Genomic DNA, 15,672 nt, shown 5'->3' on the forward strand with positions numbered 1-15,672 from the left:
TGGGGTGTGTAGTTGGTGACTAAGTGGTCACAATGGCCCATTTCTTACCCTCTGCTTTGCCTTGACTAAACTTGAGTCAGGCTTCTTTCCTCCCCACCCAATTCTGAATGTCAGCTTCCCTGAAAATCCGAGCAAGTACTAAAATGCAGAACATGTTTCCTTGTCAGCTTATTCCCCAAATCCTGGACCACAGATACGCATTTCTTGTCAAACCCCGCAGGTCAGTCATGCCTTCTGTCTACTCCCTCTCATCTGCCCAACTTTCCCTCACTGCGTATTCCGCTTACCATATAAAAGCTTTTTTGTTTGGTTTGAAATGCTTACAGATTTCCGAGATCAGAGCTCTCTCTGTATTGCAATAGTCTTTCTTTCTAATTAAAGTCTCTCCCTATCTAAGTCTGGATTTTTTTTTTTTTTTGACGTTAGTATGTAGTAAAGAGTGATTTCAGGTAAGTCTGAGCCCCCCACTGGTGGCGAATGAGGTCTTGGGGGTCGGGGTTTTTGTGTTTTTCTTGGGAAAAGCAAGAAGACATGACAGGCACGGCTCTCTTTTGAACTTCAACTTTCCAAAGGAGAATGGATTTATAAATGAGGAGGTTCGAGGCTTTGCGCTCTAGGGGCCGCTGGCAGGGCCAGGGAATTGTTGGTTGAAAAACACTGTTAGGATCACTGCTAGGGGCCAGGGGGTGTGCTTCTGCACCGTTTGGGGGAGGAGAACAAGGAGTGAGGGATGGGACGGGCGGGGGCACGAGTGGATGGTACGTGAAGAGTTACTGGAAACGGCGCTTCCGTGGGCGAGCTGGGGGTGGGGAGGTGAAAGGTGGTCTCAGCCTCCGCGCGGGGAGGTCGTGGAGCCGCGGCGCGAGCGGCCGGAGCAGCAGCAGCAGCGAGCGGGACGGAGTTAGGACCGCTCGGAGCGCCCAGGTCTCGAGGTAGTGTAAGGTTTGCAAGCCTTCCACTTGCTGGCAGTTGCAGAAGAAGATCTGCTTTTAAGTGAAACGTTCAGGCCACCCCTCCGAGGGCTGCGGCTTCCCGGGCTCGCTTCTTTCTCTCTCCCTCCTCCGGCCTCGCGCTCACTCTTTAATTTGCACGCGCCCCTAAGTTTGCCGAAAGCTCGCGGCCACTCGGAGCCGGTCCGGCCAGGCGCTGCGGGCGGGGGCGGGGAGCCCGGGAACCGCAATCCAGAAGCATCGTGGGCCATGTATATTTCATCAAATGGACTTTGGGTGCGTCGCGTCTCACAGCCATCAACGCTATGTGCAGTGACATTTCTGACTTGAGTGGAGGAATGCGCGAAGGAAGCCCGGGAGAAATTGTTACTAGAGGATCTTCTTGGCGCCAATGCTAATTGTCCTGATTTATGTCCCTTCTGACTAAGCTCAACGTCTTCATCTGAAATAAAATGAAAGCTGTGCCAAGCGAGGTAGAACCGCCCGGCCGCTGGTTCTGATCCCCGGGAATCAGGAAATCGTCCTGCAGCTTAAAAAAAAAAAAAAAAAAAAAAAAAGGGAGAGAGAGAAATAGAAATAGGAAAAAAAAAAAAAATCCCCAGTAAAAGTTTAAGGCGAGAAGTGGCAGAGGCAGTGGCGCGAGGAGGCGCGGAGAAGAGCCGGCAAGCGGGGGACTGGGCTGGCAAGACCTCCCGAAGGCTGCGATTTCATTATTAATATCGCTATATTTTTGGAGGGAGAGGCACCTTTCTCATCCTCTCTTCCTCTCCGCCCACCCCTGTTCCCTCCCCCTCATCTACCTGTCAAAGTCACTGATCTTTTGCATTTCGGAAGAGGACGTCAACGGGAAGGAATTCCCCCTCTCGGCGAGGGCTCCGAGAGGGGGCGACGCGCAGGAGGCTCCCCCTCAGGGGCCCGCGACGAAGGTAATTAAGCGGCGGGGAGTGGCGGGCCGGCGCGGGGCTCCGGGTGCGCGGAGTGCTCTCCCACCGCGGGCCGAGCGCGAGCGGGACCCCGGGGCTGCGGCGGCGGCGGCGGCGGCTCGGGTCCACACCCCACCCCTCCCGCTCCTCCCGCGCCCCGGAGGACGCCCGGCGGGAGCTGCCGCCGCCCGCCGGTGCGCTGCTCGCGGGCTCTGCTGCCGCGGCCGCCGCCCGAGGCGCACCCGGCTGGGCAGGGCCGCCGCCCCGCGCCGTCGGTCGGCTCCCGGCCGGCGCAAGGGCAAACGGGCCACACGGTAAGTGCAGCCGGCGTCCCCCTCCTCCGGCGACCTGCGCTTCTAGTCTTTGCCCCTCTCCCCCGGGCTCCCTCCCTCCCTCCGTCCCCCTCCCCCCCTGCGATCCACAGGCGGGAGGGAGGCTCCGGGTGGGCGAGGAACTTTGTGAAGCGCCTTGAGGAGGCAGCGCGCGGAGCCGCGGCGCGCACACAACCCGCACACTCTGACACCCACACACGAGTCTTCCTGGGTGTGCGCCCCGAGCGGGTTAGGGAGGGGTGTGTGTGCGTCTGTGTGTGTGTGTCTGTGTGTCTGTGTGTGTCTGTGTGGCATCCGGAGCCTGGGCGCTGGGTGGGTGCCTCGGTGGACGGACTCACAGGCATCCGGCGCGCTCCCCCTCTCGCACACACACCTGGCCACACACAAGGCACTGGAGGGTTCTTTTTTCCCTTTTTTGCCAGTTGTCTCTGCTTTGGGGAAAAACTTGCCTTCTTGCTGGCCCTGCGGAGCTGGTGGCCACACTGAGAGCTTTTGAAGTCCCCTTCTTTTAATCTCCGTTATTGGTGCAAGATTAAAGCATTACTATCCCATGATGTGCAGCTGGGGAGAAGGGAGAATTGAAAGAGGACCTGACTTGGTGTAGGAATGCTTTGGAATATTTTCTCAGATTCTTTACTGGCATTACTTTAATCGGTGGATGGATTTGGCTAGAGACATTGAATTCCTATCCTCTATGGGTCTGTGGATATCTATATATAATACGAATAATCCCGAATATTATTGGGCCCAAAATAACCAATTAAGTGATTCATACCCGGGAAAAGTTAGATAAAAAAAGAAACTGCGCCCTCTGCTGTTTGTTGTAGTAACCTCACCCGGGTACCTCCACCCCCCACCCCATCCATTTAGGAGGTTGTCATCTTGCAGGGCTTGCCGGAAAATTCCTAGCGGGGATTTTAAAGCAACTTTATTTGGAAAAGTCGGAGGTTGCGTTCCCATCATCGCATCAGGTATAGATTTCCAGAGAGTAGAGGCTTTTGTTACCCCACTCCTCTTCCATTCTCCTCTCTACTCGGAATGGTAAGGGAGCCACTCGTTATCATAACAGTTTGTCAATCTTTGGAATGGAAAATTCTGAGTAAGATTCAGAATTCCACTAAACATATGGTGTATCTGGCAGTAGATTTGCTCTAGAAATAAGGCCCTGTTTTATGATTGAAAATACTAAAAGTTGTCTTACAGAAACGAGGGGAAATTCACCAGAAAGATCTCCAACAAAATCATTTATTCGAATTTACTTAATGGTTAAGCTCCTTAGAAAAAGTTTCCCAGAAATTCACTTTTTCAGAGGAGCAAGGCTTTTGTAATTTGTCTAGCCCTTGAGAGCATCTCTAACCTGTGGGGAATTAGCAACCTCAGATTTCATTAAGTATATTGTGTCACTTTGAATGTCTTACCCACCCACCCCCCTTTCTCTTTGGCAAAGAGAAGGCAGCTCAATAACTGTTCAAGATTCTTTTGGAAGATAAGCAGCTTTCAGTTTTTCATTAAGATAAAATTTGGGTATTTGCATGTGGATCAGGACACAAAGGAAAAAAAATGCATCAAGTGTTTTGCATTTACTGTTGTTCCAGCTTATGTATGTAGGGGATATATTTCCTTTTCTCTTCTGGATACCATGAAATGACATCTATTTCACCACTAAAGATCAACATGAGGGCATTCAGAATTCCATCTGTGGCTATTAATGTGGTTATATTTCCTATTGTGAAATTTAAGAGCAATTGTCTTAAATTTTTGTAAGACAACAGTTTATTTTATTTGCACACAAACCTTTTTTTTTTTCTTTTCTGTTGAGATTTTTGTTTTGTCAGCTTTCACAAGGCATGTGTGTTGAAGTGATTCAGGTTAGCTTTTTTAGGATGACGCTAATGTATTTTGCAGTTTCCTTTTGTATATTTGCAATTGGCGCAACTACTTGTCTGCTTCTATTACTATTCAAAAAAAATCAGGTAATATGTCAAAAAAATTTAAACAATTATGCTTTTATTTTATGTTTTCTAAGTATTGTAATGATTTGGAGAGTTTTAGAGTTACAAGAGCATAAAGTCGCTTGGAAAGAAATAAGATTTCATGCAAATCAGAAAGTCAGTTATTATGTTAACAAAACAAGTGTGTGTGTGTGTGTGTGTGTGTGTGTGTGTAGATATTATAGGTCAGTAAGAGATATAGTGTACTTTAAAAAAGAATGTTATCTTCAGAATCCAGAGTTTTGTTTCAAAACTTCAGGTGGGTGTAGATTTTCTTAAATGTGCGTTTGAAACCTTGGATGTCTGAACTTGCCTAAGTAAGAAGGAAAGATTTGTTGTTCTATGGTAATGAAATACCAGATTTCTTCCAGACTTAACTGATTCTGAAATAATTTTATGTATTATCCCATCCCCTAACATCCTGCCAAGTATATGCTATCTGATTTCTCTAATCATTCTTCTCTCATGAGAAAACCGAGATCTTTCAAATTCTAAGGTGTGCTATTTGGTTTTATTAAGAATCTCATGATAGGCAGTTGCTCATAATACCCAATCAAGGATGAGTAAAATATGTCAATGATGTTTCAGTACTTGTTAAATTCCTTCTATTTTGAGAGACAGCTAACAAAAGGGTAGAAGCAAATGTTTCCCATTTAAGATGACTAGAAAATGCTCTCTTCACAACAATAAATAAATGCAAAAAGCATTCAGTATATCTTAAATATCTCGTCTAGTCAATCTCACTACAACAGTGTTGGAATCTGCTTATTTTGGTAGGTGATAGCATTTGGGGATATCTTAATCTCTTTATACTTTTCACTCAATGAAATGTGATTATAGTTAGTGTTCTTTTTGTTCCTTCCCATTCAGAAACATGCCTATTTATAAAATTTTTAATGTCTATGAGGAATGAGTCAATAGCTGTCTATTTCAGGTGCCCCTGTGTTTATGGAATAAATAGCCTACTACTACCACCCCCACCTCCTAGTGAGATTATATAATAAAACGAATGAGCTAGAGTTAACAGATTTACTGTCAATATTTTCCTCTCAGTTGATGAAATTGGCAATTTTTTTTTTTTAAAGAATGTAATTGTCTATACTATTGACCACTATTACTCCCATGTACTATTTTGGAAGGCTTCTCTTCTGATGAGAAAAGGCCTGTGAAATTCCTTCTCCAAAGTTATTTCCAGGTGGAAGGGAATTAGCTTCAGAATCCTGGAAAAAGATGTCCTGTGAATGCAAAGCCATGTTATAGCCCCTTTTAGTCCAGATCAATAACATCTGTCAACTTGAGGATATGACATAATTTTATATTTTCATATTGGCTCTGCAAATTTATATATCAGTGAGAGTCTATGGAGTTCTCATAGCATATTAATGGGTATTTTGATTAAAGAGGACTTCTCAGCGCTTTAGTGCACAGGTAGAGATGACGGCATTATTTGAAAACAGTTCGTTCCCAAGGTTTGCAAAGCAAAGAACTGGTACCTGGGGCTGCATGGAGCTCTTCTGAAGCTGCTCACATTTAGGTGATGGGGATACCTCAGGCAGTTTCAAAGCCCCCATTACTTGACAATTAGGTCCGTTATGGGCCAGAAGGGGTTGGTATGGTACACTAAATCCCCAAATATGTCATTGACTGTCCTTCTCATTATCCGTTTGCCAAATTATTTGCTGTGATGACCTAGCTTTTAAGAAGCTGTTGATGATTTTAACCTGGTTGAATGCATAGCCTGATGGGAACTGGTACCATCAGGCAATAGAGGTTGGGGGCAAATAGTATTGTATTTTCATATCATTTTATTGTCTTCGAAAACTCCGTAATTATACTGAGTAGCAAATTCCCCATTTTGACAGAGGCCTCTTTTCCACTGCGTGTCCTGGAAATTCATAGTTTTAATTTCTTCTTAATTTTAAATTAAGAGGATTTTCTTTGAAGTGTAAGTGGCACTAAAAAAAAGTAAGGAGACCCGACATGAAGAATACATTCTAGATTACATGCTACAAATACAAAAATTAGAATAAAATTAAGCAATTATGTTAAAGAACAGTTTAGTGACCCTCTGCTCCTGATCTGTAATATGCCGTGGTCAATATCTTTTTCTGTGTCAATGGGAGCTCATTAAATGTAAATTCTGCAGACTAACTGAACCATGCCATATTAGTGCTTGCCAAAGCTTGACATTTTTAATACATTAATAATATGTCTGTAATGTAATGGAAAACTATTAATCACAACTGGTTATGTGCCAGAAATTTAAGCTATAATTGGCTGCTTCTTGTCAAGAATGTCTGTCGCACAGTCCTGCAACTGCCTAATATTCAAATATCTTGCACTCCTCTGCATTTTTCCTTGTCAGTTCTCTAAATTTGATCAATGGTATAGTCCATAATTCTGTGTAATGACCATCATTATAATTCTGCTATTTTTTAATGAGAATTCGTTATATTGGGATTGCTGTTGTGTCAAGAAACAGTAACAGGTTCACATACATTTCCTTAGTGCCCAAATTTTCCACGTACATCTATGTGGTCATCCTTTACTCAGTGGTTGCAATAAGGCAAATGTGGATAAAGACAGAGTTACAAAGAATAAATAAATTAGGGGGTAACATTTATTGGTTCAAAAAAAAAGTGAAGGTTAATCTCAGAGCATTCAAATGTATACTTAAGGTCACATTTTAAAAACAGTATTAAAAACTAACTCATAATTTTCATTCCATTCAAACTCGGAGCAGTCCATTCCCGGTCTTTCAAGATTATATTGTTCTTGATAAAGAAGTTGCTATGTATTTGAACCTAAGAATTGAAGTTAATAATTTCTAGTCTAGTAGATTTTACACTCCTTCTGTTGTAATGCCCAGGCCCAGCTCCCCAACAGCCCATGAAAGTGTTTGTTCTTGTTATAATGAAGTAGTAAACACAGTTGAAAAATGAATCTAGAAAATGTGCATTTGTATTATTTTAACACCTTTACAGATTATTAATTGTCAAATTGTTGGACATTTCTGAAAATATCAATTTAGGATGACCACTGAGTCTGAAAAAGCAGAGGGCTGCAGTAGCCAAAGCACATGCTTCTCTGTGATTTCTTTCCCTTTAGTTTAAGATATCAAAATGCGCCCAACACACCTATGTGTTATAAGGAGGAGGCAGATTCAAATCTGCAGTTTATACATGTTTAGACAAACTGCTAATTATTGCTTCATAGGACCTCAAATATTCAACACTTTTCCTAATATAAAATACCACAAATTACAGCTGTATGATAACATTTTATGAATTGAATATAATGAAAATTGCACTTGCATCCATAAAGCAATTATTATAAATTACTTTGCTATGGAAACACTATTCAGCCATCCAGTGGCATTTCATAGTTTCTGTGGCTGAGTTCATTTCAAGATGGTGCATTATTTAAATATATTGACTTCCTTTTATAAGATTGTTTGAAGATAGCAAACTTCCCTATTTAAAGCGCCTAATGTGAATTAAAGGGTCCGTAATGATATTTTCCAAACCGCAGGCGTTTTTTCGTCCTTTTCCAGTTGTTTAAAAAACAGTTACTGGGACTCTGACAATATGAACGAACTAATTACACAAATACCTCTTTTTTACACCTGGTTTCCAAATATTGTGTTTGGTTTGACTTGGACAGTGATTTCTAAAGAGCAAAGTTGCCAGTTCACCCTCTCCAATGATTAGGACCCATGCTTGTGGAGGGTGAGTTATCAGCTAACCCAAAGTACTGTTAAACAGTAATTTTTATTTTCTCTTAGAATTAGTGCCATATTATTCTGCTTCATGGCCTGTTAACTCACCCTCAGCTATTTTTATGTGTGCATTTTAAATTGTGCGTTTTACTACAGAGCTTTTAGTTTTAAAGCAGCGTATAATACTCGCCTTTGGGACAAATCCTCTTCTTCTGTTACAGAAAGTAAGTGCAAATGCAGATGTAATGGCTATAAAAAGATGTAAGAAAATAGAAGATTCATGTGAAAAGAAAATTTGCTCCTTTGGTTTTATTTTTGAGTATTTTTTTTTTTTCTAGAGAGCCAAGTTATCTTTATCACTAACTGCAACTAAACAAAAGAGGCTAAATTCTTCCAATATAATGAGCAAATCCAAGGGGACAGCCTTGTGCCAACAATGCTGGTTTTCACTCCAGCTAACAAAAGCTAAGAAATGTACAAGGAATTTAGAGATTTTTAGGGTCTCTTTGCCAATAGACAAAAGGCATACAAGTAGTTGTCACTTTTTTGTCATTGTTATAAAAGCATTCATTTCACCCATTGTTCTCCTGGAAGATTTTCTAGCACTGCAATTCATGCGAAATGTTTAAATCTAGCTGCTTGCTCTCAGTTTTGTCAAGGTGGAAATATAATTTTTGAAGTGAGGACGTGTAACTCACCTGGGACCTGCACATCTGTCTTTGTTATGGAAGAGTTAAATCCTTCATATCAAGATTCTCCCCAATGTGAGTGATTTCTGTGGTTTGCTCATTCTAGCAAAGCAGCGGAGTAAAGGTTATCCATATTACACCAATTTGCTTTATATTGCATCAAACCTCCCAAATGTCAACATATCATACAGTTTGTAATGCATTGATTCTGGGGCAATAACTCTTACTCTTATTGTTTCTTAAAGGGTGTTGGTGCCAGAAGGAAAGAATGATTGATGAGAAACAAACACCCGGCTATAAACACTCATCCTTTTGCTTCAGATACTGATATCCTGGTGCGTCTGAGCATCCCTCGTGAGCTGTGGGCACCGAGGATCACCCAGGGTTATCGGATGTACGGCAGGAGAGCCATCACTTTGCTAAATCATTCTCTGCCACTGGACATCTTTTACAAACACCAAACCAGACGCGAGTCTAATAGATATGTTCTAGGACAACAAAAAAGCGGCAAGTTATTGTCAACGCCTAACGTCCAAGTATGTTAGGCTTCCACCAAAGTCCTCAATATACCTGAATGCGCACAATATCGACCCTTCGCTTTTAGATTTGGAATCTACATTGAGGTTTCATCCTCTTTTTTTTTTTTTTTAAATATACAGACCTACCTACATATAGACATATATGTATATGTAAAATAGACATAGCTCACAGATAATCAAACCCTGCTTTATTACTGCAAAGATTGCCAAGAATTTAGAGATGTATTTGTCAAGATTCCTGTCAATTCATGCCCTTTGGGTTACAGTGTCCTCGGTGATGCAGCCCTACCCTTTGGTATGGGGACATTATGACGTGTGTAAGACTCAGATTTACACAGAAGAAGGGAAAGTTTGGGATTACATGGCGTGTCAGCCGGAATCCACGGACATGACCAAATATCTGAAAGTAAAACTAGATCCTCCGGACATTACCTGTGGAGACCCTCCTGAGACGTTCTGTGCAATGGTGAGGCAACCCTTTTGCATAACTATTTCCTATGAAGTGGGAGTGTATCGTATATGTGTGCAAGTGCGGTGAGGGTAAAGACTCGACTCATGCAATGAGCCGAATCTGCGGGGGACAGATCTGTGCTAACAGATCCTTCCTTCTCAATGGAGGCTGGCTTGCAGGACCTGGAATTACACATTGCAGTGTGACTGATGCACTGAAATGTACCTTCTGTCTTCCTGCAAGCTAAAGCTTCCACCGAGACTGGTGTACTGTATATAAATTATAAAAGAAAAAATTCAACTGAAGGTTAAATTTCAGATTGGAGTCTGGGAATATGATTAGGTCATATGCATCACGGTAAAGGATAAACTCCATTGGTAAACTGAGTTTAAAAACACAAAGGTTTCTTCACATACCTGTATGAGGCCAGCCCCAAATTTTGTAGTTCAAGGCTAGATTAGAGTTCATTTAGAGTTATCCTCATCTGGACACTGCTGGGATGTGGAAGTCTTCGCTTAGGAGATCAGTGAGAAGAGAAGCAAGGAGAGAGGAGCTAATGCCTCCAGAAAAGTCTCATTTGTCAACTCGTGCACCCCTTATTTTCAAGGGTCACAGTTTTCTATGGGTATTTTAAATATGATTGTTGGAATGTTGAAAATGCATTTGCTGAAAAGTAATGACCTGGGCATACAAATTCAGATACCATCCTTTGATAAGCAGAATTCCAGAATTCATTTTTTTTGTGGTGTACATAAGTCTTTTCCTGGGCAGAGAGTTAAACCCTAGGTGAGAAGGTAACATTGGAGTGATGCATTGAATTTTCACTTAGGATGTGGTTGAAAGTTTACCTAGAAGGTAAGGAGTTTGATGATTAACATGATGTTAAGTCAAAGTGCTAAAGAATTCAGATAGTATATTCATTTGGTTTATGTCAGTGTTTTTCTTTATTATAGGTGGTCTTTATTTGACACTGGAATTGAGATCCCATTTCTCTCCACAGAACAGATATAATCATATGGCAGATTTTAATAGTATTCTTACCTGACTTTATTATCTTGAACCTGGCCTGGCATTTTCAGGATAGTGAAACTATTAATCAAAGTAGCATCTGTTCACAGTCCCCAGTGAGTTAAATTAGCATAAGATCATCTTAGACCTAGCACTGTAGAAAAGGTTTTGTAACAGGAAACAATTTTGAGCAATAAAGAGTGTTTTTACCTAAAAGCTAACGGCTTGCCATTTTTCAGAACTGCCTTTGGGGACTGGTTTGAATTATAGTCTAAACCCGATTTTGTGGAGAGTGAGAAAAAGAGCTTGGCTATTAGGTGTCACTATGACTAAAGTGGCCTGAAAGACTAAATATTTCAAAGAGAGGACCCGTCTTTCTGGGAAACAGGTATGCGGTTTGAAAAAAAAAGGGGAAAAAAGCTACGTTTTAGAAACCAGAAACTTCCAAAAGAGGAGTTTATTCCAACACGTTAGCAAAACTGTGATAAATCTGTAAAAGAGCAGGGACATTTGTTGGCTTTATAGAAAGGTGTTTGATAATCTCTCATAAAAGGTCAAATTTAGGGTCTCACTGCAAATCTGTGATGCAGTTGCTGGGTAGGTAATAGGTCATGTAGTCTTCCACTCCTCACAGCAAGAGAATGAGTTCTGGGCCAGCTCTTCATGTTACAAAGGTTACTGTAGCTCTGTTTATTGGCTTACATGACACTTGTAGTGATATGCCTATTCTGGAATTGTTTAATAATTTACAAATCTAAGTAATATAGCAGATCTGCTTCTTAGGGTGTCCTTTCCACTTACATCGGCTCTGTATGGTGTGTTCAACCTGTGCTTTAAAGCACAGCTTTCCTGATCTCCATGACTGGCAAGAGAACCCTGACTGAGCCCTGCTCCTGTCCTCACGTGGAAGGGTTTACTTGGGGTCTTCAGTGTGCCTCTCTTTCCTACCATGAGTAGAAAAGGGCACTTTATAGAACTTTGCATGGCTGCCTTTCATGGGGACACGGTCTAAAGTCTTTAAACAAGTCCATTCCCTCCCAGTTTACTAGCTGTGTGATGTTAGAAACCAAAAGAGAAAAAAGAATTAAAATGATATCCCCCAGCTTTCTCAAGAGCAGTAATGTAAATACTTAATATGTTTACCCCCAAATGCACAAGGTAGTCTTTTAAAAGGCCACATCTTAGTCAGATGCAGATACTCAGAGGCCTTGGTGCATTTAAGTTTGTCAATGGGCAGAATTGCTTTCCAAGGGAGAGAATAAGATTTGCAGGATGCTACCTATCAATGCTTTATTTGAACTCCTTAATATGCATATGACTGGCATAGCAGATTTAATAACCTATCCTTTAAACACAGACTTTGGGACTATTTCTAAGCATATTATATGCCCAGTCAACAACAATGGCCTAATACAGCAATACTTCTATGTAGTTTTGGATTTTCCATAAAACTCTTTAGCGTAAGGGTTCCTGACACAAGGCTGTAAAGCTATCTTGGGATGCTGTCATATCAGACCTGTGTAGGTGCTCCTTAGCCCAAGGTCTAATGGGAATCCATAAAGCCACTTGTGTTTTGACTTTCCCGTTCTTTCCTCCTTGACGCATGCATCCACACCTGCTCCCTCAGAGTCGTTAGTGCCCATTACATCAGGGGAGCTGCCATGGAAGCACAGTCACTACTTAGCCCTTATATGTAAATGTTTGCTTGCAAAATGGTTTCAGAAATCACCCGCTCTGTTAGTGACACCCTTATTAGCTATGAGTATAACAGTTCTGAGCACCAACGGGCCATTTGGTGAGAGAAAGACCCTGAAGTTCCCATAGCTGATTTGTTTTGTATAAAGTTGAAGTTCATTAGCAATGCGTTAAGAGTCACTCTTGCTGCCTTTCCCTAATGCCCCGTCCTCATATGGCAGTGACCATTCAGGGAGGGAGCGTATAGTTTATTGTAAAACTTAAGGGGAAAAGGGCCACATGATTCCATGTGAAAATAGATCTCTGCTTCCTAACCTGGATGACCTATTTAATAATTCTTCAGTGTCTAGTGATTTTAAATGGTTGTCTATTAATACTACCAGCATTTGGGAATGTTAATTTTATGGGAGCACTCTGACATTTCTATTTATGCGAATAGAATAGGGGAAACAAATACACACACACATATGAATTGGTGTCAGACCATACATTTCTTTTTAATTTAATATATTCCTTTTAAGGATCTGAGAGGTAGAAGAGGGTTAGCCTTTTTTCCTTTTGTTTTGTTGTTGTTGTTGTTGTTAGACTGGTTTAGTATGTTCCTATAGATCATGTCCTTCTCCCAGCCACAAAAAATACATTCCATAGCCCAGCTTTGTCAGAAAACACAGATCATCTAGTGACTGCAATTTGTTTCAATTTGCATAAAGAGCAAATAGGATGATCTGAACCTGCATGTAAAGCTGAAGTGAAAACACAGAGCTCTGACTTGTTCTTTGTGTTTAGACAAACTTCGCTGTCATATCTCCACGCAACACCCCAGTGGCTTAAAAATGGCAAAATTATCTGCAATTATCTCCAGCCTGCAGCTAATTTTCTGGATAAGTTAAACAGAAGCTTTGAAAGGGAGCCTGCAGACGGGAGAAGTCATGTGCGTTTGTACAATGGCTGGTGCGGAAGTGCTGATGGCTATGGAAATGTGAACCCTCGAGAGCTGCTGCGGATTTCAGAGCCAATCAAAACTAAATTAGGAAACAAAGATTATTAAAAAGTCTTCTGTGCATGTAATTTTGGCATAATATTATGAGGTGGACATTAAGTGTTTCCCTTGGAGACCCCAGCATCATTAATGCAGTGTGCCTTTAATTACAAGTAGACTCATATTACTAAAAAATGGAGAAAATAAAGTACTCAGAGGCGTCGTTAGCAATACCCTCATTATGTTTACTGAAATAATTAAAAGAAAGGGTGTAATTTTTCTAAATAAAATGTCAGAATTTGAAATGAAAATGGATTTTCTTTAGGAAATTTACTAATGGCTGCCCACACTCTTGATAGGCATTTATTCAAGCACCATAACAGGTCTATTAACGATCACTCCATATTGTGCTATTTCTAGGTAGACTCCCATTAAGAAAAAAGAAAGACTTTAATTATTGCAAGCATTGTGGATAGAACATATTTCTTTGTGTTCAAATGGAATTTAGAAAGTAGTAGAAAGCCTTTGTGTTTTATGATATTAAAGGAACCCAGTGGGATAAGCGAGCAGTAATGCAAAGTCACAGGGCTATCTATAACTTAAATTTCAAATCTGACATCAGCACAGGTTGCCATCTGGTGGCTATCAGGTGGCCTCTGAGAAATTAATTTGATAAACTCAGTTACATTTTCAGTGACAGGGCATTAATATCAATTTTCCAAAAACTGGAAATGACATTGTCTTATATAATAATCAAATAATCTTAAAATATACTCTGTTCTCATGAAACATAATTCAATCAATGAATGAAGTTTTAATAACAGTGACATCTTTCATTTGAACTGATTTATTCCTTAATTAGCCCAGAATGGAATTTTTAAAAAACCTTCGATTCCGTCTTTATTAACACTTCCTTGTTATTTAGTTCATTATTAGGACTTATTTCTTAGAAAAGCTTAATTCATGTTTGCAATGAATTAAGTTTCACGAAGATCAATCTTTTTGATGTATCCCTGTACCAAGTATTTCCTTATTGAGGAGCCTACAAGAGCTCCTTATTATCTGTTGCATCAAGTTTTTAAATCTGGTTATATTCAATTTTATTTCTCACTATTTCCCACTGGGACCCTATGGCACACCCAGGGGACTTAGGGATAGTGATCTGATGGGCAGAGGAATGCTGCATTTGGGTTGAGTCTCATTGGCACAGCATGCACCATGTATCGGTGGGGGAGTGTTGGAAGGATGCTGGGAAAGATTACTGTGGGTCTAACAGAACTTAAAACCATATTATGTCACTAGATATTCTCAGACAGTGTTCTCTAAGGGCAGAAGTGCCTCAGTCTCTGATGGGCTGATGCTTCACAAATATTATTCCAGGATACTGAATGCAGTGATGTGAACTGAGCGTAGAACGCATGCAAAACCAAGAGGTGATGTTGAGAATCCAAGTTAAATAGCATGTGTTCCCTGCCTCCAAAGGAAGTAGAGAAGAGTCCTAAGCAAGATGAATTGTGAAGTAGTGTGTACTCAGAGGATGGGGGAGCAGATAAGCATAGCCAGCACTCAGAATTTAAAGGTGAAATATTATTTTGCTATCTATCAGAGGGCCACTTGGAGAATACTCTCTGGTAGTCAAGTGCCTAAAGTTCAACAGTGTCTGAGAAAGATACAAAAAGCCTGGGTGGGGCAGATTCAAGCACAGTGTTTAAATGACAACCTAGTAGCCTGGTTAATGGTAGAATGACCTTACATCTAGCAGTATGGAGGAGGAGCAAAAATTCATAGAACCTGATGGGTTAGATAGACCTCTATATGTGTGCATATATGTTATATATATAATGTATGTGTGTATATATATATTTAACTTAGTTGATGGTGGAGTATGCTGGGTAAGATTAGCATGGCTCATCTGCCTGGAGCTCCAATATTACACAAAGATTAGGGGGAGCATTTAACTGAATCTACAAATGCAAGATTTTTAAAGGTGGAACATGAGAAAATAGTAAGTGCCTTGTAGTGGATCAATTTGAAGTACCTCCTCTGTCCCCTAAGAATTAATCTTGTTTACTCTCAGTCTAAGGGAATATCACTTGAAAAGTGTGAGAAGCAATCTCCTAAAAATACCATAGCCCTTCCAGATTGTTTTGGAGTCTCAGGCATATTCTCCAGATTGTGTGTGTGTGTGTGTGTGTGTGTGGCGGGGGGTGGGTTCTCTTCTAGTTTTGGGACTGTACATAGGATGGGTCTTGGGCTGGCATCTTGATCCTCTGACCTTAAGGACTAGGGTCATCCCCTAGTCTCATGAGTTTTCTCTATGAGGACAAGCAGAGGACATTTCTCTTGCTTGGAATAGTCTGTGCTCCTCTCCACTTTTCTCAAGTCCATCCATCCTTC

At 41.2% G+C, this 15,672-nt stretch overlaps 1 protein-coding gene across 3 annotated transcripts in view; it reads left to right on the plus strand.

Annotated features, from left to right (window-relative positions):
- Positions 1 to 831: 831 nt before the first annotated feature.
- Positions 832 to 15,672, plus strand: part of NTNG1 (netrin G1) — a 343,207-nt gene continuing 328,366 nt past the window's right edge. For all 3 annotated transcript variants that reach the window (XM_059375576.1, XM_059375578.1, XM_059375579.1), the window contains exons 1-2: positions 832 to 1,876; positions 8,849 to 9,608. In XM_059375576.1, coding sequence (XP_059231559.1) covers positions 9,363 to 9,608 — 246 coding nt within the window. In that variant the 5' untranslated portion in view covers positions 832 to 1,876; positions 8,849 to 9,362. The remainder of the gene's footprint in view (positions 1,877 to 8,848; positions 9,609 to 15,672) is intronic.

The sequence above is a fragment of the Mustela nigripes genome, chromosome 14 (assembly GCF_022355385.1).
Source record: "Mustela nigripes isolate SB6536 chromosome 14, MUSNIG.SB6536, whole genome shotgun sequence".
In the NCBI taxonomy this organism is placed as follows: Eukaryota; Metazoa; Chordata; class Mammalia; order Carnivora; family Mustelidae; genus Mustela; species Mustela nigripes.